We start from the raw sequence: 27,139 nt of genomic DNA on the forward strand, positions 1-27,139 counted from the left end.
TCACTTCAGTTTTTTATTTAACTGTATTTGATGCAGTCTTACTGGTTTTCTATGGAACATAAAGGAACAGCCAATATGTGGAAGAAAAACTCCTTGTATAGCCATAAAGAGAAAATTCAATTTAAAAAGAATATTCTGAAGTGAATAAGTACCAGGGGGAAAAAAATCTGGTTGATCTCTTACATTACAGGTGATGCCAAGAGATAGTTTTACTATATAAAATTAGTATGGCTTAGAGGTTTTTTTGCTGCTTAAGGGATAAAAGAGCAGTACTGGCAAGCGTTACTCAATTTTACAGAAATGAGACTGATAACGTTTAAAAAATACTGATTTCCAATCGAATAAATAAATTAAAACACAATTCCCTAGACTTAAGAATTTTACTCACTTTCTTCTCGCTGCAAACTGCGCCCTCTTTGCAATCCCTTCTTCATGCCTTCATCCACAATGCATTGTTTATTATGCTGATAATAATTTTAGATGTTTACTCTATTGCGCTTAAGCTAAGAAATGCACAATTATTTCACATGAGATTATGCTCCAGAATTTTAAGAATTAGGAAAAAGAAACCTTATTAGCAAACTTATTCACTATACGTACCACATCTACTAGCTGAGAGATTGCAAGGCCAAACTTTATTTTTATGGTGTCGTTCAAGCGTTCCACGGGACGAACCCATCTTTGATAGTCTTCAAATAAATGTTTAAACAAACGATCTTCACTTTTAGCAATAAAAGAAGGTTCAGATATACCTAGATAAAGAAAGGAATTTATTAACGTTGATTTAAATGAGCGGTGTACATTTGCATTCCTGTGCCCAAAGAGCTACAGCTACATTTACGCAGAGTTAAATTTGTCATCTTATCCCCTTGTTTCTGGAAGCATGGCCAAGGTCTCAGAAGAACGATGTGATAAAATTACCTGCTTGTATTAGCATCTCCATACCACTATCACACTTTTAAACCCTATGACTCAAGAACATTAAGATCATTTCAGTAGCCGTAAAGGCAAAATGCACTTAAAATGTTTACCTGGTGCTGCGCAGTTATGGAAATCCTGTAAAACTGAAAGCTTGTCTCTGAGGGACTGGAGGTGCTCAGGGACATGGTTTGCTGGCAGATAGGAATGGTTGGACTCGATGATCTAAGAGGTTTTTTCCAACCCAGTGATTCTATGATTCTAAACCAAGGTGGTACTTTTTACAACGCTGCACCCATGCTGTACAGGTCTGTAGGCGTAACTGGTGCCTCAGTTTGAAACATCAGTTTCTTCATGATTAATACATTATTTCTTGATGAATTTTCACTGATGAGATCTAAACTGACTGAAACTACTGCTGAAAAAAGACCTAACAATTATTATAGTCGGTCTAGGGACAGAGTAAACCAAAGAAAGACATTCACAACCACCTCTTTTTAATGCAAATTTAAAATATTACGCTATTACATAAATGTATGGCATGGCCTCTCTAGAAATGATGTGCCCACTAAGAGCACCCATCTAAAAAAAGATAGAAACAGAAAAGCACCAGAGAATGCCATAAACAGATTAAAACCAGAGACAGTCACACAAGGAGAGATTTAAAAGATTAACGTTATTTTTTTTAGAGAGGAGATGAATTTAGTGGGCATAACAGAAGCAGATAAAGTAGTGAATGATGCACGCAGAAGAAGCACTGATGCTGTTTTAACTCTTCTCATAAAAGAAGGTTAGGGAAACAAAGACATCAATTAAAGGTAGGATAAGCAATTTCTACGTGAAGTTCATTACCAGCAACATGAGGGAAATCGGAGATCATTAGGCATTGAAGGAGACTAAAAGTTTAGCATTGCCTGGGATTACTAAATTGTCAGATGTGTCAAGCAGCACCACAGTTGCACGGGGAACCAGTTCTCACATCAACGCAACCTGCAAAATCTACCTCAGCGTTTCATCAGCAGTTTGACAGCGCGTGCTTGTGGCAGAGGGCTGGCCAGCACAGCCGAAGCCTTTGATTTAACCAGAGCTAAGCTAGTTCTGTGTGACAGCCCAGGCAACTACGACAGGCAATCTACGTTTTACCATTCCCTCCCGATCACCAAAGTGCTCTTGAGACAGCAGCGACAAAGGGCTGCATTCACAGATCACTCGGACCAAACATCCAACACACTGCAGAGCCCAACCACGAGAGAATTCCCTGCCCTCTGCACTGCAGGTCTGGGGCAGCCCAGCAGAACCAGTATTATGAACACTAACTGGATTTGCTCTGAAATTGTACAGTGGGAGCGAAAGCAGCGTGTAGATTAAGAAACAGGATCAGCAAAGCGGGAGCAGCAGGGCTCCCTTTCCCTCCTGACTTCCCTGTACATTACGATGCTGTTGAACTCTTGCAGGACAATTCAGAACGTGGGCTGAGTTCATGGGTTTTGATATAGATCACTCTTCCATTTCAAAATACAAACTTTTACAGTGCATTTCATTCATTCATTCACTCACTCACAAACCTGTCGCTCTGAGATATATTATTTGCATGTGCTCTACAATTTAACACCTTTCCACTTCAAGGTGGTAGGCGCACAGGCTGTGTAACAGCAAAGAACTGATGGACAACTCATCCTGCTGCACCACTGAGCGCCCCTCAGGTGGGTACAGGAGCACGCACAGGAAGGACATCAGAACTGCTGCCACAAAAGATCCAGCAACATCCAACGTGACACACACACAAGCTACCATCGCAGCTATTAGGTTAAAATATACTTATTTTTAGTGACACCTCAGGTCCAGTGCATTCTCATTTCCCAAGCAGTTTTTCGTATTTGTAACTATACATAGATTTGCCAAGTCCTGCTTTTTAGAGACCACCAAAAGAACGCTTCCTGCAGACACAACTTAATTTCTTTTTCTATATCCCCATTTCCTGAATTACGAATGTGTATTTCAGCCTAATGTTTCATGAAAACTTGATTTTTGTATTAGCATTAATTACGCTTCCCTTTTGCAGTTACAACTCAACTAAATTTCTGGTGCAATGAGAATGACAACGCAACTGGGTATTTCTCTCTCCATTAATCGACCTTGAAGCGATGCAGAGGCAAAGCTGCACTTCCACCACTTCTGTGTTCCTGTAAGATGACCTCCTGTACAGCAATACAGCATTTTTGGGGCACGTGCTGTTTCCAGATTAAGCTTCCCTTAAAACACAGCATCTTCTCTGCTATGTGAAACAGAGACCTGTTCCTTTGCCACTTTTATAGGCCTGAAGAATCTGTTTTGGACATTTTACACTCAGACCTACAGTACGTTCACTGATTTATTAAGGTGACCATGTTTACTAACACTATAGTTCAACTAATCTTTTACTTCTGTTTCTATCACAGAAATACCCACACTTTTTCATTTCTAGTTTATTCTGTTTATTAATAAACTGGGGCATAGTGGTCTATGAAAGGCACCTTACAGAAAGAAGAGCTCTGTGAGGAAGCTGGGGATGGTAATAATATGTTAAGAGTCAGCAAGAATAAGATAACCACCCTTACCTTTCCGTATTTTATTTAATGAGACCACTCAGCTCACTTGTTACACAGACCGTATGTATTTCATTTCTACGTTCAATGTGTCTATATGCTTTTAAGATGATAGTAAAGGGTGTAATTCTTAGTTACTTATTGGTACCAGCACCATTAAAAAAATAGTGAAGAGCTGGTGGCAAGCAGAAAAAAAGGCTCAGAAGACAGGAAAATAGGTAAAACACAGCGGCTTAAAGCAGCAGAATGGAAATGCTGGGTGGAGAAAAGCAGAGAGAGGTTAAAAACCTATGACTAGCAAACAAACAACCCAGAGTATAAACCTGACGCTAAATCGGACAGTATGAGATTATGGAAGCCCTCGCCCCTGTTAGCAGCTCACCGCACTAATAAAACTTAGAATAAAACTTTGCCTTTGAAGGGCAAATCTAAGCACACCAGTATTTGAGTGGCTTTGTTTTTCTTGAGGTCAGGTAACTTCTGCAGGCTAAATCAAAGGCAGCTCTCTCTACATGGTTCAGTGATAAATCCCAATGACAGCACTTACTTTATAATTTACACCTGAAACTCTCTGCTCACTCCTCTCAGTGCAATTCCACGGTCAGCCAAAAAAGACCTACGTCATGTGAGAAAATGCTGGAGGGCTAAAATAGGAATTTTGCAAGAAGGAAACAAACATTTATGCACAAAACAGAATAATGACTCATTTTTTTTTCAACTTTGAAATAGCTGGAACACACTTTTAAGAAAATGGTAAGTAGAAATTTTAAACATTTGACCTCATCCACACGTGTATTTAAAAATTCGGTCCTAAATATTTAACAAACTTCTTTAAAGAAAGTACTTTGGAAAAGCTATTTAGAAAAGAAGACAAAGCATTTCATGGGTCTCAAATTCATGAACAGTGTGACAAAACGTGCACATGTCTATTCATTTTGTCATCTTCTGATCAAAATGTCACTAGTGCTGCTAAAGACAGACTTTAAGGAGGAATTTCTTCACTATGAGAGCGGTGAGGTCCTGGCCCAGGTTGCCCAGGGAAGCTGTGGCTGCCCCATCCCTGGAGGTGTTCCAGGCCAGGTTGGATGGACAGCCTGAGCCCGTGGGAGGTGTCCCTGCCCGTGGCAGGGGGTGGAACTGGGTGATCTTTAAGTTCCCTTCCAACCCAAGCTATTCTATGATTCTATGAATAATTATGGCCCATATTAATGAATGCATGTACAAGTTTGCTTAATAATAGCATAATACACTGCTATGTAGTTTCTAACTAACCAAGAAAGATATACAGTCGACTACAGACTAGCGGTCAGCAGTCATTACGAGCTAACTGGAACACAAACCATTCCCTTCAGAATACCCGTGCTGTGGATCCCATCAGGAATACACACCACATGCCAAACTGCGTCCCAAACCCTACAGTGAAGCCAGCAGCAGCCTCCTGATGAACAGCCACCGACAGCGCTCATGTCACCCGGCTGTGGCGTGGCACAGCGTTACCTGCTGAGTTCACCAACACCAACATTCTCCACTCAGCTTCCAATAAACAGCAGAACCGGACCCTTCAACCTGTCCAACGGCTGGGGCACAGGAAAAGGCTGCTTCATGTCAGACTGCCGCAGGGCAAAAATTCTGGTCACTCTGAAGCCAGTGGGATTGTTTCTGTAACAGATCCAGGATTTTGCCATCTGTCTCTATACCAATTTAACCCCTGCATCGTTTTCACTGACCGCTGACCTGTCATTAAGGGCTGAAGGTGGACTATGAAGACAGCACTGAGGAATGCTGAACGCAAGCAGCAACGGTGCGTAGGCAAGTGTGGATAGCACAGTGAGGCAAAGAAAGAACCAGTATGTAGAATATTAAAACTAGAACCACTTATTCCTATAGATGCATCACAGAAAGAAAACACAAATCCGAAGTCTGTCAATAAGACCTTTATGCAGGTCAGACACAGATCCCGGGCTTCTCACGAGCTGCCAGTGCAGCCCTGGGTGCTGCAAAGGTTGCACGCTGGCATTATCTCGTGCAACAGCAGCACTTTGCTCATGCAGCTCCATTCCAGTCTGGGATACACTGGAACATACAATCCTATGGCTCACAGAAGTCAGATACTCTGCTCAAAACCAGATGCAAAGAAGATTTCAGAACACAGACAATCATACAAAAATCAGGTGTTACCACTCTGGAAAGTGGGAAGCCATGCGAGTACCTCCTGCTGCAGCTCCTCCTACAAACCCACACAGGTATTTCTCAGAAACCAACGCTCACAGTTTAGTTCCTAAGAATGTCTAAAGACAGCATAAAATACTTGAAAAGAAAAATCAGAAGAAGCCCGTACAAGCAAGAAGGTTTGCAGCCTCCCGTTGGGTAGGGAGGAGGATCCAACCTGTCAAAGTGAGTGGGTTTGGGTGCACAAACTCCCAAGGAAACCCTGCCACAGGTCTGCAGCACAGCACAGCTACAGGTGCTTGTTCACCTCGAGTCTCTTTGGACATTTAAGCCTCACCTGTCAGCTTAAGATCCAGCACAGTGTTGTCAAATCAGAAGTATCCAGGATAAAGGGTTACTTCCCCTTCAGACTAACTAAAGGAAACACCAAATTCACTTTCAAGCACTCTTAAAAGAACCATCAAAACAAAGTCACATCCATAATTCACTTCTGCTCATTAAAATGATTACTGTACCACATGGAAAGCAACACCTCTAAAAGGATTTCAACTGTGTGTACGTGATACTCTGATTTAGGTTATTATTTCCATTTGTCCTGTATTTTAAAAATACAGCGCTGTCATGTTTTTCATCATCTTAAGAGCAAATTACACTGTATTTTAGAGCAACAAAATTGTGAAAAAGAAATTTTATCCTCACTATATACGATCAGTTCTCAATGAAGTCCAAACTGCTGGCTTGTGCCAAAAGGCAAAATTTGGCTTAATCCAACTGCAAGTAATTCCACAGTTATATAGACCACAGCATGTGTCATAATAATTTCACACAGTAATATCTTCTGCCCTGATGAAAACACCGAGACCAAGAATTATCTTTGAAATCGCATTTAGCAGTAACAGACGGAGGTTTTGCATGCTGAATTAAAACTGAGATGTCAATAAAATTCACTTTCCCTAAGCCATACTTAGGATAATTTTCTCAGTTTTTAGCTAATATCTACGAAGTCGGTTTTATTTTTCCTTGATTCCCTTTCTGCTTGTAAACCCTGCAGTTACGTAATGCGCAGACATCAAGAAAGGCACCCATAAATTATGTAAAAATCAATGTTTTCAAGTAACTATTCCTAGATAATTCTTCGAAGAAGATTCTGCTCCTTTTATCAGCACTTTGGCATCACAAGCTATTTTACATCCTTCAACTCTGCCAGTTACACCCTGACCAAACGATGAGACCGACTCTTTGGAAGTCAAAGAAATAATGCGTGACCAGACTAAAAAGAATTGCGTTATAAATTCTTAAGAGGGGCATTTTCCTGTGCTGAGCTGCACGCGATAGAGCCATTATCAGACCATATTCCGGCACTTTGCCCCGTCGCCAGCTGCAGGGACAAAGCTCACCCATCACAGCCCCAGGACTGCTCGGCCCGAGCGGGACGGACGAGAACACGGGAAGGTGCGGTGCGGCCAAAGCGCTCTCGCGGGGAACGGGGCGGCCCCGGGAGCCCCAGTGGCCCCGGGCTCTTCGGCTCCGTCCGTCCCGCGCCATCCCGGCCCCGCAGCTCCCACGGAGCTGGAGAGAGCGGCGGGGAGGGATGCGGGGGGCTCAGGGAGAGAGAAAGGGATGCGCGGCAGCTCAGGGAAAGAGAAAGGGATGCGCGGCAGTTCAGGGAGAGAGAAAGGGATGCGCGGGAGCTCAGAGAGAGAGAAAGGGATGCGCGGGAGCTCAGGGAAAGAGAAAGGGATGCGCGGGAGCTCAGGGAGAGAGAAAGGGATGCGCGGGAGCTCAGGGAAAGAGAAAGGGATGCGCGGCAGTTCAGGGAGAGAGAAAGGGATGTGCGGTAGTTCAAGGAGAGAGAAAGGGATGCGCGGGAGCTCAGAGAGAGGGAAAGGGATGCGCGGGAGTCCCGGGAGAGGGAAAGGGACGCGCGGGAGCCCCGGGAGAGAGAAAGGGATGCGCGGGAGCCTCAGCCCCGGCGGCGTCTCCCCCGCCCGCCACCGCCCGCCTCGCTGTTCCAGAGGGAGGACGCCCCCTCCCCGGCCGGAGCCGGGCTCAGCGCAGCCCCCGCGCCTCCCGAGTGTTCTTACCCGCGGGCGGGGCGCGGGCGGCGGGGCCGGCGCGGGGCTGCCCCAGCGCGGGGGCGAGCAGGCAGGCGAGCAGGAGCAGGGGGCGCCGAGCGGCCATGGCGGGGCCGGGCTGGGGCCGCGCTGCCCCGCGCCGGACCGCCGAGCCGGCAGATGCGCTGGCCCCGCCCGGGGCGGGGGAGGAGCGGCGCGGGGGCGAATAGGGGGGCCGTGAGGGTAGGGCGGGTGGGAGGCGGAGGGGGGAATAGCGGGGGGGGAGGGTGGGAACCGGGGGTTTGGGGGACCGGGGGGGCGTGGGAGTATGGGGGGGGGGGCTGGGAACGAGGTGGGCAGTGACCGGGGTGACCGGGGTCGGGGCACGGAGGAGACCCCGAGGGGGCAAGGGGTTCACCCCACGCTGTGCGGGACCCCAGGAAAGGCGCAGAGCTACGGGGTTTGAAGTTTCTAACTCAGTTGTGGAACTTTTAACCAAAAATAGAAAAAGTGATGAGAGATAAAAAGACCGAGGGCATCTCCCTCTGTGCACGCATTTATGTAACTGATGGAATGAATCACAGAATCGTTAAGGGTGGAAAAGACCTCCAAGATCAGCATCAGTCCAACCGTGAGTGCTCTGTAAAAAAAAAACCAGCTTTTTTTCCCCCCGGTATCAGATCACTAAAAAGCTGTGAGGAAGGAAAACTTTAAATGGAGCAGCTGTGAGAGAGGATGAGTGATTTTTCCATCCTAAGGGAGATGAGATGCACGGCATTGGTGATGGTGTGGAAAACAGAAGCAGGTGGCATTCATGCCTTTCCCAGTTAAGATGGGTTTTTACAGAGAGAACAGGATTGGACAGAAGGGCCAAACAGCTTCACATGGGGCTCCTGAGCTGCTCCATGGAAAGGGCTGGATACCAGATTCCTCAAATAAATGGACCATGCTTAACTCATAACTGCAGCAACTTTGTACCTTCCAAAAATGAGCATTACCCAAAGTAGTAATTTCATTAAGCACATTGCCAGTTATCAGAGTTCTTTTATATCAAATGTGCACTTTACAGAAAAAAGCGCATCTCTGTGCCTGAATCGTTTTTTCCATGACCAAACCAGAGTAATTAGGCATTTCAGTCCCTTTCTAAATATTTAAATTCGCGTTTTTCTGTATTATCTATCCTGCAGCCATATGTAGGTCGTTCGTGTCGGTGCAAAACAGAATGCAGTCTGTGCAGCCATCAGAAAAAAGGCTGCTTACACAGTGGTTTCTTCCAGCACGCTCCTAGTGACACCGTGTATTGATCTGAATGCTCTGCAGTAAATATGGTCATTTTATGCCTTGAGAATCTGTTTGCATGTCCTCCACAGCTGAAACATCTATGTTTATTAAAGGATGCAGTGTGTGACTCATTCCAAAATGCTTATTGTGTATGCAGGGTCAACCCAAGGCTGTATGGTAAATAAAAACGTGTTTTAGCCCTAAGCAGGGCACAAAAAACCCCCTTATTTTATTCTTTTGTCATAAACCGGAGTTTTCTCAGTGCTCCAAAAATTACTGGGCAATATTTCTACTGAGATTGCAAGTTTTTTATGACAAATTGTCCACCTCCACACCGCACCTGGTGTTTCTAACTTTAAGGTTAACAATTTTTTGTTAGCAATGTGCGTGCATTGCAGTAAACCCACTCTAGAGCCATAATGTCTCATCAACAGTGTTAAAACACAGTTGCCACTCAAATGTGCAGGGCATAGCAAACTGGTTTTCTTACGTAACTATGGATTTGTTTGCAGCTGGGTCCTGGCAAGGCAAAACAGATGCTGCAAGATATAAAAGGATTAAACTGTCTGGGTTACACACCCAGCACTTTGTTGAATATTTTATGTAGCATCATCTGGCAGACATTAATTTTATGTTGTATTATTACCGATTTAGAAAACAGTAGTTATAAATAAGAAGGCTTTCTTTTCACTCCTGCTGCTTTGAACTCTTAGCAGGATGTTAATACCGACAGCAGCAGGTTAAATTTAATATTCGTCATTAAGCGAAAGCCTGAACAATTACACGAGTAATGTCTGCTGCCTTTCAAAGGGTCCGTCCCAGCAGGAGGTGACATCTGGAGGTCCCCACTAAAGGATGCTCGGAGAAGCTCCAGTTCATCGGCTGATGGCAGCTTTTACTGTGCACTGAAGGGTACTTTTAACTGGAAAGCCAAATGTAAATTAATGACAGATAAAAATAGCAAGCTGCTCAGTTCTCTTTGTAAAAATCAGAAATAATCTAAATGTTTTATTTTGTGCAGCTGAATTGTTGCCAGATTAAAGCCAAGAGTTATCTAGCCACTGAGCAGTACTGTCAGATTAAGTTCTTAGAACGGTTTTTCATATTGTAATAGAAATAAACTGCAATTAAGACTTGAAAGCTAGGACAACTTTTACTACATAAAAACTGTAATAGAAAATATTCTTTAAGGAAAACGAAAGGCATTTAAGTGAGTCCTAAGAATTTCATCTAGTCTCAAGCTACGTAATTTCTCTCGTGTACGAAGGTATGTGAGTGCAGGGGGGTTGGAACTGGATGATCTTTAAGGTCCCTTCCAACTCCAAACTTTTCTATAATTCTATGATTATTGGACTTGAATGTCTTGCACACACTTATCTCTGTTATCCATGTATCCCATACAGCTCCGTGCCTTCTGAAACCATTCCTCTGAATACCTTGTAATCATTAATATATTTGTTCTCACAATACAGCAGAGAGGTGTTGTCCCTAATTTTAAGACCTGAACAGAAAGAATAAATAATTAATTTGGGAATCCATAACAAAAACACAAGCAGCAGTCAAATTTTAACTTGCCAAATCTTTTATCACCTTACTTTGGGTGCTTTTATAATTCTGACAAGTATATTATTTGGATGAATAAGGAAGCATACCTAAAGGAATCTTCTGTCTACGAGTGCACAATGCCGTAAGCCACATAAGAAGTAGCCTTACAAGTTAATTTAACTTTATTTGAACAGAATACAGTCCTCTAGAAAACAAGCTAACTCTTTTCTTAAACACCAATGGATGCTAGAAACAGCACAGATATTACTGGAGAAGCTGCAGTTTCATTATCTCTTAAACTACTTAGAATAACAAAACCCATTACCAGTTATTAGGACAACCTATTTGTGAATACTTACCCTAATGAGTTCTATCATGCGCTTAAGTGAGATATAAGATATCTGGTCCTTAAGTTCATTAACATCGTATTATGCAAACAGTTTCAAGTGAATACTTTTATCTAATCTGAGAAACCTGTCACCTTCCACAGCACCACATGAAGTCCTGGTGTTAAAATAACATTTAATCCACAGCAATCGCTAAATATTTTAAATACTTAGGTAATACACTATAAACGCTACGTAAACACTGCGTAAACCAACAACAAAAAAACCCATACAAAGAACAGGAAGATAATTTCTATTGGGAAAGACAACTCAAATGTATCGCCAAAATCATTTTTTTGTTCTTAAGGACTTATCCCCAAACTACTCCCAAAGAAGGCACAGATAGTGGTGATTTTTTTATTTTTTTTTTAAAAAACACACAAGGCCAGAACCAGCACAACAGGCTGATGCAGCCCAATGCGGCTCTGCTCCTAAGAAAAAACAGTAAGGAACTTGCATTACTGTGAGGATGTCCCAAGGATTCTAGGCAATAAAAGATCACCAGCATCTGCTTACTGTCCTAAGTTCAACTGCAGAGAACAAGAAATGACATTTAGTTTAGCAGAGCTTTACCACAAACCTTGGACGTGACCCCAGGCAGAGTTACCTGCCTGTCCCCGGGCAGTAGAGGCTCACTGCACCACCGGCCATTAACGGTACTCAGTAGAGATGGTGGCTTTTAAATTAATTTGGTAATTAGTGTTCAAAGATTATACTCATGAAGTGTTCAACAATACTTTGAGTAAATAAAACCTTTAAATAAATAGTTCTTACTTAAAATGTAGTGTGACTACACAACTTACCACAAAGCTTCAATACATAATGGAATACATAACAGAAAACTATTTACATGGTTTTGACTTTTGATTATTACAGTATTTAAAAGTTCTCCTTTACCAGCAAATGATGCAGTGTTTGGCAAAGAAGTGCTACCGGTAATTCTTGAGACAAAGATCCAAGTATATTTGTTATCCCCTTTTTGTTAGAAACAGAAGTATTTAAGAAAAAATATTGTAGTAAATCTTTATCTTAAGCTATCCAATACTTCTACTAGTACACTGAACACATTACCTTGCGTGGTTTATATAAGCTGATGAACCCAGACTCTGGGCTCTAATGATTTCCTAGAAGACAGAAAGCATTGCTGGAGTCTGCCACATTGTTTGAAGTAGTCTTTGACAAATTAGGCAAAACCCTCTGTTTTGGCATTGCTGCTTTTCAGGTGAATTCCATGTGCTTGTACAACCATCAGCAATCTGAAACCCGTAGAAGATGCTGATATATTGCATTCATGATATCAACAAATAAGATTGAGCACTGAATTTTCTATCTAAAAATGGAGCTTGAGGTATTTATACAACCCTTTATGATGGAAATGAAATCTTACCTGTTGCACGTTGTCTGCAACTACTCCAGACTTGTTACATGAATTCTTGGGTTGTTATTTGGAAGCTCCGCGGTTGCACACAAGGTGCAAATAAAACTCGATCTAGCTTCTAAAAGCTATGAAACCTGAATATAAGAAAGTACTAAGTTCAGTACAAAAGACTCAAGCAATTGGCCCGCACTGCGACTTGGAGAATGAACAGGCAGGTCCTGTAGCCCACACAGAAGCCCTGTCACCCACACCAAAAGGAACACAGCACATCTGCACACGGTGCAGCAGACACCTCAAGTTGGATCCTTTCCTGTTTCCGACCAAATCCCAAAGCAATGAGCGCAAAAATGGATTGAGACTAAGGGTGATTTCTGACCATGTCGACAAACTACATTTTTATCAGCCAAAAAATGGCCGGGATAGATTAAAAATAAAACGTCGCATGGATTTACTGCCTCTCTTTAAATGGCTATATTAAATCCTGTGACCACCGGGTAAGTTTTGGGGTAAATGAAAACCCAAAACCCAAACCAAACCCAAAAAGCTGCAAAACAGACACAATCCTGGGTTGGTGCAAAAGGGTTGGGTCACCAGTGTTGCAGTTTGAAACCAAGCAGGTAAGGCCTCTCATCTAGGCACGTCACTGCAGTGTGCTTTTCAACATGCTTCATGGTAACTGAAAGGGGGCAAAATAATTTCCAGTACCTTGTTTCCGTCTCCTCTATTAACTCCAGATAATTTGTTTTTTCTAGAACTAGAAGAGATTTATGTTAATCTGAAAATCATATTATTTTGCATTCAATATAGGGACAATCTGAACAAAAATATTTTTTTTTTCTAATTCATGCACAAATATCATGACTTCTCAAGTGACTGCGTGGTTAGTTCTTAGACTGTCAGGGAAGGGAAATGAATTATCTGGGAAAGTATCAGCAACACTAAACTAAACATCGCAATCTCCTTTCAGCATAAAATGCAAAACAGGCAACATGGCCTATAATCATGCACTGGTTTCTTTACCTATTTGTATTTTGACAAGACAGCCTAACATTTTCACATGGCCTTTCTAAAAAGTCTTTCTAGATTGTGTTATACGATTCATCTCCTAGAAAACACATGCACTAGTGAAAGGCTATGATAAACTGAACACATCTGCTACAGGGCGTGTTTAAAACACTACCACCTGCAAGACCATCAGATTGACACAGCCGTTTATAGAACAAAGCAGGCCAAAATTAAAACTGGGCATGCCAGCACTCTTTAATTCTACATTTCTGAAAGTTTTTTTCAAACTTAAGAGCCTTTTTCACTATTTTAAAAGGAAAGCCCACACGTACACACAAAATTCTAACAATTCTAACACCATATTCGTTCTTTACCAACTAGCATATGCCTTGTTTTAATAGTTTAAAGCGATTAAATCCCTCAAGATTGTGCATATCCAGGCATTACCGAGAAATAAAAGACACCCATCACTATTATTCTTAAATTTTATTCCATAATAAAAAGTAGAAGATGAAAGAAACAAGAGCGTTCAAGAATTAAAGCCATCATTCGTTGATGTAAGGAGCAATAAACTTATTATCTGAATGATGATTAAGGACCTGGTTCATCAAAAGTAATTCTGGGTCCTCCATGGCATATTTGTAGGTTTCTACAAAACAGAAATCCAGATTATCTTTCACTGAAGCAGATCCTACGTTACCTACAGAACACTTGATTGCATATTCTATTTATCCTTCTCTTTTTGTTCTTTCTCCTTCTTTTCACGTTCAGCTTTTGCTTCTTCCTCCTCATGTTGTTTTATCAACTGTTCCACCTCCTTTTGCTTCAGAACCCTTATTACTGTTTTTCCATTCTCTCTGGTCAGTGTTGCAATTTCAACTGAAACACATGGAAGAGACAGCAGGTTACGGTTTGTCCTTCAGACAGAGCAATCAGCAGCAGGGTTAAACTTGGGGTTACAACTGACAACGAAGCAGAAGGCTCTTCTGCTGCCTCTACAGAAAACCTGGCCTAGCAAGCCAGATGGCAGCCATCCTCCTCTGCAGCAGCAGGAGCACATTAGTACCTGTCCAGTGGTTCTGCTCCCAGGCATGTAGCTGTTTCTGTACTGCACCCCTGCATCTTGTGTCCCTACAGTGCAGTCCAGCTCCTAGAGCTGAACCAGGCAGACCGTCCTCAGCAAAGCTATCCATAAGGCTGAGAGTTGCTGCATCCTCTAAAAACATCTTTTACACAGCAACTAGAACCCCAATAACAACATCTAGTATAGACATTCCCTACATTTTGTTTTTTTAAGGAAAGAGTGGCATCCCATAGTAGCAAACTGCTTACCTTTCTCTGCAGAGAGCTTGCTAACGTCCATGGTTTTGTTCAGAACCTTAATGGCTAACGCAAGCGCAGTCTTCAAGGTCATTTCACCTTCTTTGTAGTCTTGCTTCAGCATTGACACAGCTGCCTGTAGATTTCACAGAAATTAAAATGCCATCTTTGGGCAACCAACCAAACAGTTGCTTTTTATCAGGTAATATCAATACGTGAGTAACAGCAATGTTTCTACAAGCTAACCATCTCTGCTCTAAACTAGTCATCAACGACTCGGTTTAATTAGTACACTGCATTTTACACATTTTTGTGCTTGACTTTTTAGGAGGAAAAAAACCCAGAACTTACAGCACTATTATTCCCAATGCATGTAGCTTTCCATCCTCCATAATTTCCACTGGGATCACTTTGATACAGCTGAAATCCATAATGCTTATCCCAGCCAATATACAGCAACGAAACACCAAAAGGACGTTTTCCTGTTGAAAAAAAGGCAATTCGTAATCTAAATGTAGCAATGAGTGACAATTTTCTTTGATTTCCTTCTTCAAATCTGTTCCTGTGAACTAGGATTTACAGACTGTTCTGCACTTCTGCCGCTTGAGATAAGCATGCCAGCACTACTTTCTAAGTCATAGCGGGGCGCATTTCATTTAACCCTCAAAGCAGCTCATTTTGTCTCCACAAATTACGATTTATCATCTCAGGACTTTAAATCAAAACTTAAAAGCATGTAGCTTAGCTGTTAAAGCATATAACTTAGAGGTGTTGAAAGCCAGGTACACAAAAAGGTCATTCTTCCACACTACTTGTATGTAAAATACCAAGATCACCAGTTCAAGTGCTACGAAACACTATTTACAACACTAATACATTATTTGATCCACAGAAATGCTATTTTTTGAAGTGTTACAATACCGATGCCTTGACATACTATATAATCTGATTTGTCATTCATCATGCCATTATGCTGGACAGGCCCAAAAGGTTGAACGGTCACACATCAAAAAATTCTCTGCTAGTCTTTCAAAGTCATTCACTAAATCCAAGAACACACAGAGCATTCTGTGCAACAGGCCAGAATCTCAGCTATTAATTTCTCAGTTACTAAAAAGAGCTTTCAGTGGAAAAACACTAACTATAACTAACCATTCTCCTCTTAAGTTTGACTACTGTTATTCCTAGGATAACTTCTTACAGACAGATTTGGTAGAACTGTCCAGACATCCACAAATCACGTAACAGAATCACTCTTTTCATATCTAAAAGCAAATGGTTCCTCACACTTCATTACCTCCAAACTGCGTATAAGCTTGCTTGATATCACACAGTGCTGTTACCAGTTGTTCACAAGGAATAGGTTCTTGATATTGCAATAAATACCTAATAGGAAAAAGAAAAAAAACAGGTTTCAAAACTTGTTTTGCTGACAATATCCTGCACCGCGTTTAACAAGAAATAGTTCCCAAGCTACAGTCCCTTAAATCTAACTGGTTTATTTCAAACAGTCTAACTCTTGCTCTACTGAATCCATGTTCACATTGATTCAATACATAAACAGAACTGAATGTGACAGGGCGGGAAGTGAAACCATGTCCACCATCAGCAAACCTACCTCTGTGCAATCAGTCTCAGTTCATTTGTTAGAACATTGGCATCTGAGGTTATTCCTGCAACGCTGCAAGCCATATCCCTGCAATAAAAGAATACAAATTGATTAAATTCCTATCCATCTCCAAGAAATAGCTATGTCTTCATGCAGCGGTTCAGGCAGAACACCTACTGTTGGGCTTTTTGATCTGCAGCTTTCTGATCAAAGCTGAATAGCATAAAAAAAGAGGTTCATTGGGGTACACCAAAAATATTGCACAACCATTTCATAAGAAAAGTGCAGAGCAAAAAGTAAGCAGGTGATCATGTAAGTTATACAGATAGTTCTGAGAAGAGGATCATGACAAGGATTGTTAAGTCCCAAGTGCTTTCACAAGAGCCATTAGCTGCACACAGGTGCCTGTCTGGAGGCCACTGGGCACAGCATTCCAGAACACTGAAGGAACGATATGGATGGGACAGGCCTCCAGTGGAAGATGGAGGCTGACACGCTGCAACTGTGTAACTGAAACTTAGTGATCGTCATCCGATCATAAGGGAAAGTTAGCACTTCATATCCTTTCCATCGTTTCATTAGCTCTTAATTTTACATTTCGCTTGCCCAATGTGATATTACTACAAAGCTTTCACTACGCAGAGAGGACTCCAGTAAAACAAAGCACGTTATTCTTTCCAAGTGAACTGAAGGATTTTTCAGAAGATGGAAGGGCTGGCCTAGGTGACTACTCTAGCGCACTCTTATGCAGCCTCCTTGAAAGCACATTACTTCCCCCAGTTCTAGCCGCATTCAAGATCAACACAGAGCAGGAGGCTGACAGGATGATAAGCCACTTCTGTTTATTCTGGCAAGTATGAAGCTCTACCTCCCTTACAGGTGAGAGAGCATAACACACTTCATTCTGACAACAAGACAAATTTAACTTCAAGACAGCTAAAAACAAAGCTGTGGTAAAGAAACCTAAGGTGCGTTTTATCAAATCATCTTCTTGTCTTTGAATAACAAAAGAAAAACCAAGACTTAGAAGAGAACGCTGGGCTGAAACAGTATGGCGATTTCTGTCTGCGTTCTTTATTCTGCTCCCCAAATGGTATTTTGCAAAACTATTCCCTATTTTCCCAAGTGCTGCAATAACACTACTTTGTATGGGGAAGTACTAACAGGCTATTCCACCTATAAAATTTTCTTAAGACGTTAAAAAAAAGGCAATGCTTGCGCTTTAGAGAGAGAACTACAGATATGGCAAAACTATCTAAACAAAAAGACACTGCTGATAAGATAAAACCAGTTTCAGTGCCAAGACATCTGAATAACGTTTTTTTTTACCAGTAACATCAGTGGCCATCTGATTGTCATTTCAACTTACTCATTAAGCTTGTATATCTTCTCCGAGAAAAACACTTCATCGAGCAGCTTGTGAATGTTGCGTCTCTCTGCTGCCAGCAAAACACCATCATTGGCTAGAATTCCCAAACAAGTGCCTGCGTGTCCAATTGCTTCCATTGCATACTCAACCTGATACAAGCGACCTAGGAAAGGATTTAAATCAGTAACATAAAGAAAAACACCGAACAAGACCAGGTATTTGACTATCTTAAATTTGCAAGACTCCAAGATGCACATTGTACAACCTAGTGTTGGTGCTTCAGTCTGTTACCAATTGATAGTAAATTAATTGGTTGAAAAGGAGGAAGGAATAAGAAAAGGAAAATCCACAAATCTGATATGGTAATACCGGGCATTGCCAATTTGCAACAAACTCCTTTTTTCTACCAGACATAATATCTATGGAACTCCCTACTGTTGCAGAACAAACCAAAATGGATCTTCAACAATCAAATAAAATATTTGATACTAGAGTCTATGCCACCAAAGAAATAGGAAAGCATAGCTTGTTTGAGCATGTCTAAGAACAACAAGGAGAGGCGTGATTGCACCAGCAGAACATGATGCATTCTCAAGGAGAGGGAGGATCCATACGCAACCAAAAGATGGATGGTGAAGATCTGCCAAACTTATTCCCAAAACGTGGCAGGTGCTATTTGTGGACAACACGCATGGCCTCATTAGTGCTTGAATTAGAACCAATTAGGAAGTCTCTTGTGAACTGTATTTGGATGGAAACTTGCTGTGAAGAACCAACCTTTGTATGAGTAGTTTGCTATTTAGTTTTAAGGAGATGGATAACACAATCAAGAGTGTATCTGACAGTGTCAGGTTAGAAAATACCTTCTGGAGAAAATATGGTAGTTCTGGAGTCATATCTTCGAGACTGCAAAAAGTGAGAGCTCATTAAATACCATTGATATAGAGTTAGAAAACAGCATTCTACAACTACCCACACTCCAAGCTGCACAGTCACTGAGTGACCTCAGTTCCGTGCACATGGTACAAGGCAATGCCACTCCCACTGATACCAAAAATGACAGCAAACAGAACTCTCCAAGACTCGTTCTGGAGTTTTATAAAGTGATCACCCTTTATCAGGGCTGGGCAACACGACGGAGTGATCTCCATCAATCGTTTGCAGCAATACAAGAGCTAGGACAGAATATATTTCCCACTTACATGCATACACATAAGCCTTCCCAGAAATCTTCTGCCTATTCTATTCCTTTCCAAGGACTAATCTTAATGTTATTATGAAACTTCGCAACAGTCATATTGCTTACTAATTTGGAGCTGTCTCCTCTGCCTGACTTTACATTTGAGGCAGGGAAAGGCTGCAAGAAGAGACGATTATAGAAGAGGCGACATCACTTCAGCACAGACCACACTGAACACAACAGATTATTTTCTCCAAAGAACGAACGACGTCTGGAAAGACATCGTTCAAAAGAAAACACGCTGTCAGAGGGACATTCTGCCTCTGACAACAACAACCGCTGAGATGAAACTTCACTCTAACTTAAATCCAAACATTCCCCATTTCGTTATAGTCACTGCCCCTCGTGCCGCCGTCCCGCCCACACCCCGCACTCACCATGCTGCCGGGGCGGCGCTGCGGGCTGAGGGAACCGGGCCTGAAACAGAGCACAGCGCGTTACCAGCACCGCCCGCTCCGATGAGCTGTCACCGCTCCCTCCTCACCCTCCTCCCCCGCACTCACGGCGGGCCGGAGCGGCAAAGGGCGGCGAACGGCGGCGAGCGGGTCCCGTGTGGCGAAGCAGGGGAGGGGCGGGGGGAGGGAATAACCGGGCGCTGCGGCTGCGCCCCAAGCCTTCACCGCCGCGACGGAAATGGCCGCCGCGCGTGCGCCGTGCAGGGGCGGGGGGGCCGCGAGCGGCGGGGCACTGCGCATGTGCCGGGGAGGGGCGGCCCCCGCGCAGGAGCGGAGCTCATGAAGCGAGAGGGGCGAGGCTACCCCTAGGGGGCGGAGCTGCTACGCATGCGCCTTGCGCCGAGGAGGAGCGGGGCGGCCCTACGGGGAGCGCGCGACCCCACCCCTCCCTTCGCCTCGAAGGGCGGGGCCTCTGCGCATGCGCTGTGCGCCGCGGAGAAGCCCGCGCGCACCCTTCGCCCTTCTCTTCCCCTTGAGGCGAGCGCGCGGCGGCGCCCCCCTCGGCGGGCTGAGGAGCACTCACTGCTCCAGAAAGTGGAATGTTTCGATCTAAGCTGAAGTAAAACTAAGTTCTATCCACGTAACAGTTGTTTCGAAAGTTAGGCAGAATATCCCTGTGAGAACAGGGCTAGTTTAGAGCTTTCTCTTTTTTTCAAACGCTGTTTTTCCAGTCCCTGTTAGTTCTTTTCATCGAATCACAAGGCTGGAAAAGACCTTTGAGATGATCAAGCCTGAGCGTACCCGTCCACTACTAAACCATCTCCCCAGGCGATACCAAAAATGATACTGAAACTGCCGGCAAATAAGTGCTGAGGCTCGTTTTGGAGATTGAGGAAGCGATCAGCCTTTTTCAGGGCCGGCAGCGCACGGAGCAGTCTCTACCAGTTGTGTGCAGGGAGGCTAAAGCTGGGACGGGATGGATTTCCCCCTTACAGGGAGATGGATAAACTTGCCCAAAAATCTTATGTGTATTCCATTCCTTTCCAGGGACTCATTTTAATGTCATTATGAATTTCACAAGCGTGAAAACTCTTGAGAATTTTGAGCTTTGGAGGCAGCTTTACCTGACTTTGTGTTTGAGAGGGGGAGAGACTGCACACAGAGGGGATTACAGGATAAGAGACATCAGTTCAGGACAGATCACACTGCACACTAGCCTATCACCTCCAAAGAATGAACAGCGTCTAGAAAACCACTGCTTAAAATGAAACATGCTCTCAGAAGGACATTCTGTCTAACTTGAAAAAAAAATACAATTACTTACATGAAACTTAACTCTAGCTTAAATCAAAACTATCCCATTTTCTCTAATAGCAACTGCTTCTTGTATCGCTTTTGGAGATGATAACATCTTGTGTTCAGTGGGATCTGCGCTGAACAGATGTCGCTTCTTCTATAATCACCTGCTTTCACTCTTCTCCTATCTCAAGTGCAAGGTCAAGAAGAGCTGGCTTCAATTAGCAAAAGATTTGACAGTTGTGAAGTTCATCATAACATTAAAATTAGTCCTTGGAAAGGAATAGAATATCTGTAAGATTTCTGGGGCAATTTATTCATATGCATGTAAGTGGGAAATATATTCTGTAACCAGCTCTTGTCTCACTGCACACAATTGATGGAGATCGTTCCCTCCTGCATGCAGGCCTGAATTAAAGGATGCTCGCTTTCTATAAATACAAAATGAGTCTTAGAGTTTATTTACTGGCATTTTTGGTGTCACAGAGCCTGCATGCCCGCCCCTTTGAGAAGCCTCTCATGCACCGACGCTGCTGTTACAGTCATGTTCAGATGGACCCGCTGAGGCAAGGGGCCACCTGCCTACCCTCACCTCAGACAAACAGAGCAGGATGCACTTTGCCCCCTTCAGCACCCCTTTATTGGAACAGCTGAGCATCACCGCACTAGCCCCTCATCAGCCATCACTGCCCAGCAGGCAGAGGGTCTACATATGCTCTGGCAGTCTTGAACCACATCTCCTCCACAGCAGCCTGGCCCACCTCAAACATGGCCATCAAGCATTTCCATCCGTTTTTGGCCGTGATCATGAGGTATTCCCTGTTCTCTGGGTACTGCAGGGCCGTGTGGGCTGCAATGACGAGGGACTGTGCAAACCTCCCGCTAACCAGGAGGAAGAGGGCTCCCCTCTCCTCCACCGTGAGCGGCACAACGCTCTCAAAGCCTGCCAGAACGTGTCCACCGACACGCAGAGGATCCGAGCTCTCAACCATCATGTACATGATCACTATTGCGACTTCAAATACATAGTATCCGTAACTCATGTCACTGAAATCCAGGATGCCGGACACTCTGTACCGAGGATTCTCCAAGGAATCAGAGCAGAAGTCTACTAGAATGTTGTGGTCGTTAAGATCTCCATGATTGATACCTAAACACAGAAGACACAGGAACAGTATTTAATAAATCTCAAATGGCAGAATCTAGCTTCTTTTTTCCATTTCTCAGAGAAACAGAGGTCTCGCTCTGGTCTCATTCTACCCATGATATGCTGCTACATATTTTCCAAACACAGAATAGCAGAGTTTTCAAATTATCAAATTCTTCTCAACATCAACGAGAGCTGAATTCCAGAAATATGATTAAATAGTTACTTGGGCCTTTAAGAAAGGATGTAGCACACACCATATATTCTTATTATGCTGATGTAACAGCGTGAAAGTCATCGCCTTAACTAGAAGCAAACTCATCAGGAAGATAAAGAACTGAACCTGACTCTGGACAGCACATTCCTCGTGGCTGATTCTGTGCTTTGGTCATTCAGTACAATATTCGCACATGAAACAAAGGATATTCAATATTTTTTTTTTCTTTCTTTTTGCATTCTCCACAGACCCAAACTCCTGTAAGAAATTTCAATGACTCATTCCCACATGACTATAACAAGAATAAAATACTTACAGGCTCGGAAACTGCTGAGCTTGGGTATCACTTTCCCTTTAAACTGCTCAATAACTTGTTCCACAAGTGGACGATATTTGTTCTGGCCCAAGGCATAAATGTACTGATCTAGAAGAGGAACATTTGCCAGATTCCAAATGAACTGACCTCGATGCAGGCTTTTTGCTGAGGGATGATGGAATTTCTTTGGAAAAAGCACAAGATAAAACAGGCCATACATAAAAATCCTGGGTTTATGATTAAAGGGCTTGATTCAAAACCTCTATTAACCTTTAACAGGTTCCTAAAGAGACTTAACTGATAAGCACGATGACTTTGACTAACAAGTAAAAGAATAACCTGAAGCATGATTAAGGGAAGTATCTTAATATCTATTTACAACCCAAATGGGTTTCCCCCCATTCATACAAAGATGAGATAAAGTAATTCATCACTTAAATAATTTAAAATTGCTCCCAATGTTCTGTAACATGCCATTATATAAAGGCTCTAAGCCTTGCCAGGGCCAGAGTCCCATCCCAGCAGAGCCTGGATTGTGCAGCTAGCACTACAGAAAGCTGTTGGAGCAGAGGAGACAAAACCTGCCAGTGTGCTGGGAACAGGCACGCTCTGTCTTTAAAGGTGGCAGCTTCTGGGAACCAGCCTTAGGATCAAGTGGCACATGAAAGCAAACGAGGACAGAAGCACTTCATGGAGATACTGAACAGAGCTTTATTTGTATTGAAATTTGCCTCTGTACATCCAGGTAGCCTATGTGTTCTGAATAACAGGATCCCTAACCTCTCTCTAATTAGCAAATGAAAAAGGCGGTTTGGAAATTGACATTCAGGGAGGAAAAGCATCTCTCCCACTGCATACCACTCCTATCCTTGAAACCTCTGATGCTTATTAAGGTGGTTTGTGGGCCAGATTCTATCAGAACACAAGGCAAATAATAAAAATCTTCCACTAGAGTGGCTGGCTTCCTCTTTAAAACAGAAGCCCATGCTTGTAATTCCGTCTCTTAAAGAAAGCTAAATGACAGAGAAAACTGGAACTGTATATGAAAAAGCAAGAAACACGAGTAAGCTTCAGCCAAAAAATGACAGTACAGGATCCCTAATGCTGAGTAAAGCACCACACTGGGAGAAGAATGCCACCTGGTAAGCAACCATTGCAATCTTCCCAGCACAGATCTGATGTTCCAGCAAGCTGTAAATGGGATACCAGGTGCGGGAAGGGCAATGAAGAGTCAGGAGCCCTCGTTAATGTAAAATCATTGACAGTCACAAGTCATAAATCTGACTTATTCCACTTTGAGGATGTGAGGCATATCCAAACAAAGGGAGACACCAGTGGACACAGTGGTGGAATACTATTAGGTGCCCAAAACAAGGCACGGCACACTGCTCTGCCATCAAGTTGACCAAGCAAAATTATTTTCTGATCAGTCATCAGAAAACAGAATACCTTCAGTTTTATTTTTAGTGTCAAAGATATTTTGAAGTTTTGACAGTAAGGACTGTAATTTTCTTTCTTTTAAATGATAAGCATTGGTAGATGATAAATGCCATGTTAAGGGTGTAAAGAGCCTCCTCCATCAAAATTCGCTTTCTCATCAATTATTTCCTCGTTGACAGGACAAGCCACAGGCATATTTTGAGAATAGCTGGCCTCTATGAGTTGTTTTAATCACATTACAAGAGCGTGACCAGAGTGTTAGAAGGCAACAGTAAGTTATCTTTCCTAACTGAAAAATATTCTTGTTGATTAAGAATGTGGTTAGTAAAGCTGGCAATTCACATATAATTGTCTGAAGCCAGCAGCCAGAACATGAGAAGGAAAGGTTAATGAAAGGCAGTAAACAATGTAAGAGTTCTTTTATGTATCCAACATAATTACTGGCCGATTTATCAGCTTTATTATCCTGCATAATTACAGAGTAAAGAAAGAACTTACTTTGCATTAAGAGTATTTGACTGGAAGCGGTACAAATGAGAGAAGAGTCACAAATCTCTGTTCATTAGCACAGCTGCCACTGTAGAGAAGGAACCAACTGCTACCAATGTTAAATGGTCACAGTTCTAATGACCAGTAGAAAGAGAGTAAGTCAAAATTAATTCAAAATAATAGATCGGTCGGCCATATCTGATGTGCACTATATAAAAATGCTTTAAAAGAAGCTTTACATAATTCTAATTTGAGCACCCTAGGGTTCCCTCTCCTTATTTGCCAGGTTTGAAACAACAAGCAGGTGATTTTTGTTTCAAGTCAAAAAGAAATCCTTGTCTCACTGTTTGTGGCACAAAAACGCATCGCAAGATGGCCACCAACACCATGTCATAAGCACCAACTGGTCATGTTACTTGGGGAAATGCTTTAGTAACAGGCAGCATAGAGGCTGCTGCCTGAACAATGAGTTAAACTGACATCTGCCTTCACCACCTTGAATGTTGCAGATCAGGGAAGCAGACAGCAAGCACAAAAAGAAATACAGAGGAGAAGTTAATTGAGAAAGAAGTTTGTGAGGCTCGAGCAATGCAAACTCACCTCCGCAAGAGCTTTATCCAGACTGGCAGCTAGCTTTCCAATCTCGTAGAGAATCTCAGCATTTGTAGCAATCTTTGCTACAGGCGTACCTGGCAGGTAAGTGAGCAGCCTGATTATGAACTTTTTGTTCCCAGATCTGCAGCCTAACAAGCAGGGAGAGACGCAGTCAGTCACTTCAGTATGTGCTGTTACGTACCCGTTAATGCAAGAGACAAAAAAGGTTTATCCCAGTATAGCACTCATCAGCTGTAGCTGATAAAACAGATTTCATTCACAGAATGTTCTATGATGATGTGCAGACCTTAACACACTCGCAATCTATGCTGCAGCTCTCGTCCTTAGGCTTGGAGTTGACTCTGCATCCAGAAGGTTTCCTCCAGGGCCCACAGGCACCCACTTATGTGGCTTTACAGCAGAACAGGTCTCAGCAGTACCAGCTCTTGTATGGAAGTTACAGTGAAAATAAAATCAAGATGGGGCCTTGGGCAGCCTGATTTAGTGGGATGTCCCTGCCCATGGCGGGGGGGTTGAAACTAGATGATTTTTAAGGTCCCTTCCAACCCGAACTATTCTATGATTCTATGTCAGCACAATCTTTCTTCCAAGAGCTGTGAAAGCCATTTTTTTCTGGAACTATAGAGATGGCCTAGAACTGCATTTTACATTATTTGTTAGGCAAATAATTAGTAACATCGTTTAGTCACCGAGGCTTCCCCCCCCGCCTTTCCTTGTGCATGGACAGGTCAGATGTTTTCTCAAATCATTATATATTACTTCTTTTCTAAGTGCTTTCATATAGCACTTAGATATGTGTCCCCTAGTGGTTAAAACAAACCTGGAGTTCTACTTGAGCATACACACGGCACACCGTATCACACACTACTGCTGAGCTAAGGGTGACCGCTCACCTCCTGACTCCAGAGACATTATGTTCCCATTCTTCGTAAGATAAGGAGTAGCTGCAGGAAAGCCTTCAGTGCTAAGAAACATCATAGCCTGGGTCTGCACTTCAATGAGGTCAGGCTCCTGGCTGTCTTCCGAATTGGTGATTTTGAGGACATACTCTTCAGCATCTTGTACTGCATCTTTGTTTCTGGAGACACGCACGTGGAAATTCTGATCGTCGTAGCTGGGGAGTGGCCTGATCCAGGACACCTTTAACCCAAACACCCTGTCAACCAGCTCAGCGGCTTCTGTTTCACCAAGTGCTGGCTTGGTCAGTGCCTGGGGCTGGCAGCCGTTGTCAGAAGACATCACGTCTCTAGGAGAAAAACAGAAGCTGGATGATCATTTATCTACATTCAGATATCAGAAGCCGCAATTACTGCAACACTGTTCATTCCAGGACTGAAGAGGGAGCTCCTACATTTAATAAACAAGCGGAGGAGTCCCGGCTGGTCACTGTTCCTGCCAGCTGCTTGGTCTGTGCTCCCCGCAAAGAAAACTTCTCTAAAGACACACCCCAGTCTGTTCAGAACAGGTAGGCAGGAATAGCTCATTAACCATGAGTATGGTTATTAGCAGATTTCCTACAGCAGCCTGACCTGGTATGCTGGTTTCCAGGAGTAATCTCCTAATGAACAGCAGACTGTGCTGCTCAGGAAGTTCTGATTCCACGCCTGCAAAAGACAGGAAGTGTTTTAGTAGCTCGCAGCTTTCAGGCAGAGAGGATCCTGGTTACGGCCTCGGCGCTCCGGCTCCTGAGCCGTGCTCTCCGCCGCCTGAACCGGCAACCCCTGGTCTGCTGGAGCAGCGCTGACCTTCGGCCTCCCAGCAGCCCCCACTTCCTGCTGGGAACAGCCTTTGTCCCGCGCCACGAGTGGAGGGGGGAGGCTCAGCAGCGAGCGTGCTGGTGGCTGTGGCTTTCCAGCAGCACGAGAGAGAAGGGAAAACAGAATCATAGAATCCCTAGGCTGGAAAAGACCTCATCAGTAAGATCATCAAACCCAAACTGTACCTGCCTGTCCACTACTAAATCATATGCCTAAGCACCTCATCTGCCTGTGTTCTAAATACTTCCAGGGATGGTGACTCCATCACCTTCCTGGGCAGCCTCTGCCAGTGCCCAAGAACCCTTTCGGTGAAGAAATCTTTCCTAATGTCCAATCTGATCCTGCCCTGGCACAGTCTGAGGCCATTCCCTCATCCTATTGCCTGTCAGTTGGGAGAAGAGACCAGCACCCAACTCTCTACAATCTCCTTTCAGGCAGCTGTAGACAGTGATAAGGTCTCCTCTCAGCCTCCTCTTCTCAAGGCTAAACAACCCCAGTTCCCTCAGCTGCTCCGTGTAAGACTTGTTTTCCAGCCCCTTCCCCAGCTCAACACACAACGCACGGCCCTTCTGCCACCAGCAGGAGAAACACAGACTGACATCCAAGTG

General features: G+C 43.4%; 3 protein-coding genes across 11 annotated transcripts in view; all 3 read right to left on the reverse strand.

Annotated features, from left to right (window-relative positions):
- Positions 1–13,642, reverse strand: part of CHRNA5 (cholinergic receptor nicotinic alpha 5 subunit) — a 132,068-nt gene extending 118,426 nt beyond the window's left edge. For 6 of the 9 annotated variants that reach the window (XR_008451834.1, XR_008451832.1, XR_008451831.1 and 3 more), the window contains exons 1-2: positions 7,070–7,232; positions 601–752 (exon numbers count right to left, since the gene is read on the reverse strand). Coding sequence is in view for 4 of the 9 variants with exons in the window: in XM_054077500.1 (XP_053933475.1) it covers positions 601–752; positions 7,070–7,217 (300 nt within the window). In the remaining 5 variants the exon portion in view is untranslated. Of the gene's footprint in view, positions 1–600; positions 753–5,000; positions 5,162–7,069; positions 7,233–7,756; positions 7,912–12,325; positions 12,451–13,021 lie in introns of those variants that run through there. The other 3 variants (XM_054077502.1, XM_054077498.1, XM_054077501.1) reach the window with 3 other exon arrangements.
- Positions 13,643–13,788: 146 nt separating this feature from the next.
- On the reverse strand, positions 13,789–19,446 carry PSMA4 (proteasome 20S subunit alpha 4). Its single transcript, XM_009558198.2, has 9 exons — positions 19,363–19,446; positions 19,237–19,276; positions 18,483–18,525; positions 17,620–17,782; positions 16,260–16,337; positions 15,939–16,027; positions 14,993–15,123; positions 14,654–14,777; positions 13,789–14,200 (listed from the first exon to the last, which is right to left on the reverse strand). Exons 2-9 carry the CDS (start codon positions 19,237–19,239, stop codon positions 14,046–14,048), a joined length of 786 nt encoding a protein of 261 aa, XP_009556493.1. The 5' UTR covers positions 19,240–19,276; positions 19,363–19,446; the 3' UTR covers positions 13,789–14,045.
- Positions 19,447–21,115: 1,669 nt separating this feature from the next.
- On the reverse strand, positions 21,116–26,799 carry HYKK (hydroxylysine kinase). Its single transcript, XM_009558210.2, has 5 exons — positions 26,304–26,799; positions 25,668–26,020; positions 24,760–24,902; positions 22,231–22,414; positions 21,116–21,700 (listed from the first exon to the last, which is right to left on the reverse strand). Exons 2-5 carry the CDS (start codon positions 26,011–26,013, stop codon positions 21,234–21,236), a joined length of 1,140 nt encoding a protein of 379 aa, XP_009556505.2. The 5' UTR covers positions 26,014–26,020; positions 26,304–26,799; the 3' UTR covers positions 21,116–21,233.
- Positions 26,800–27,139: the final 340 nt, after the last annotated feature.

The sequence above is a fragment of the Cuculus canorus genome, chromosome 12, assembly GCF_017976375.1.
Source record: "Cuculus canorus isolate bCucCan1 chromosome 12, bCucCan1.pri, whole genome shotgun sequence".
NCBI lineage: Eukaryota > Metazoa > Chordata > Aves > Cuculiformes > Cuculidae > Cuculus > Cuculus canorus.

Bases quoted from the DNA above. Each gene is read 5' to 3' on its own strand.
- PSMA4 (XM_009558198.2), bottom strand. The intron at 16,338-17,619 runs GTAAGTTGAAAT...CTTTTATTGCAG, and splicing joins AAGATATACAAGCTTAATGA to GGATATGGCTTGCAGCGTTG. The intron at 15,124-15,938 runs GTAATGAAGTGT...TTTTTTCAACAG, and splicing joins AGCTTATACGCAGTTTGGAG to GAAAACGTCCTTTTGGTGTT.
- HYKK (XM_009558210.2), bottom strand. From the start codon at position 26,013: ATGTCTTCTGACAACGGCTGCCAGCCCCAGGCACTGACCAAGCCAGCA. The intron at 24,903-25,667 runs GTGAGCGGTCAC...CCTGCTTGTTAG, and splicing joins AATGTCTCTGGAGTCAGGAG to GCTGCAGATCTGGGAACAAA. The intron at 21,701-22,230 runs GTAAGTATTTTA...TTCTGTGTTTAG, and splicing joins GCTCAGCAGTTTCCGAGCCT to GTATCAATCATGGAGATCTT.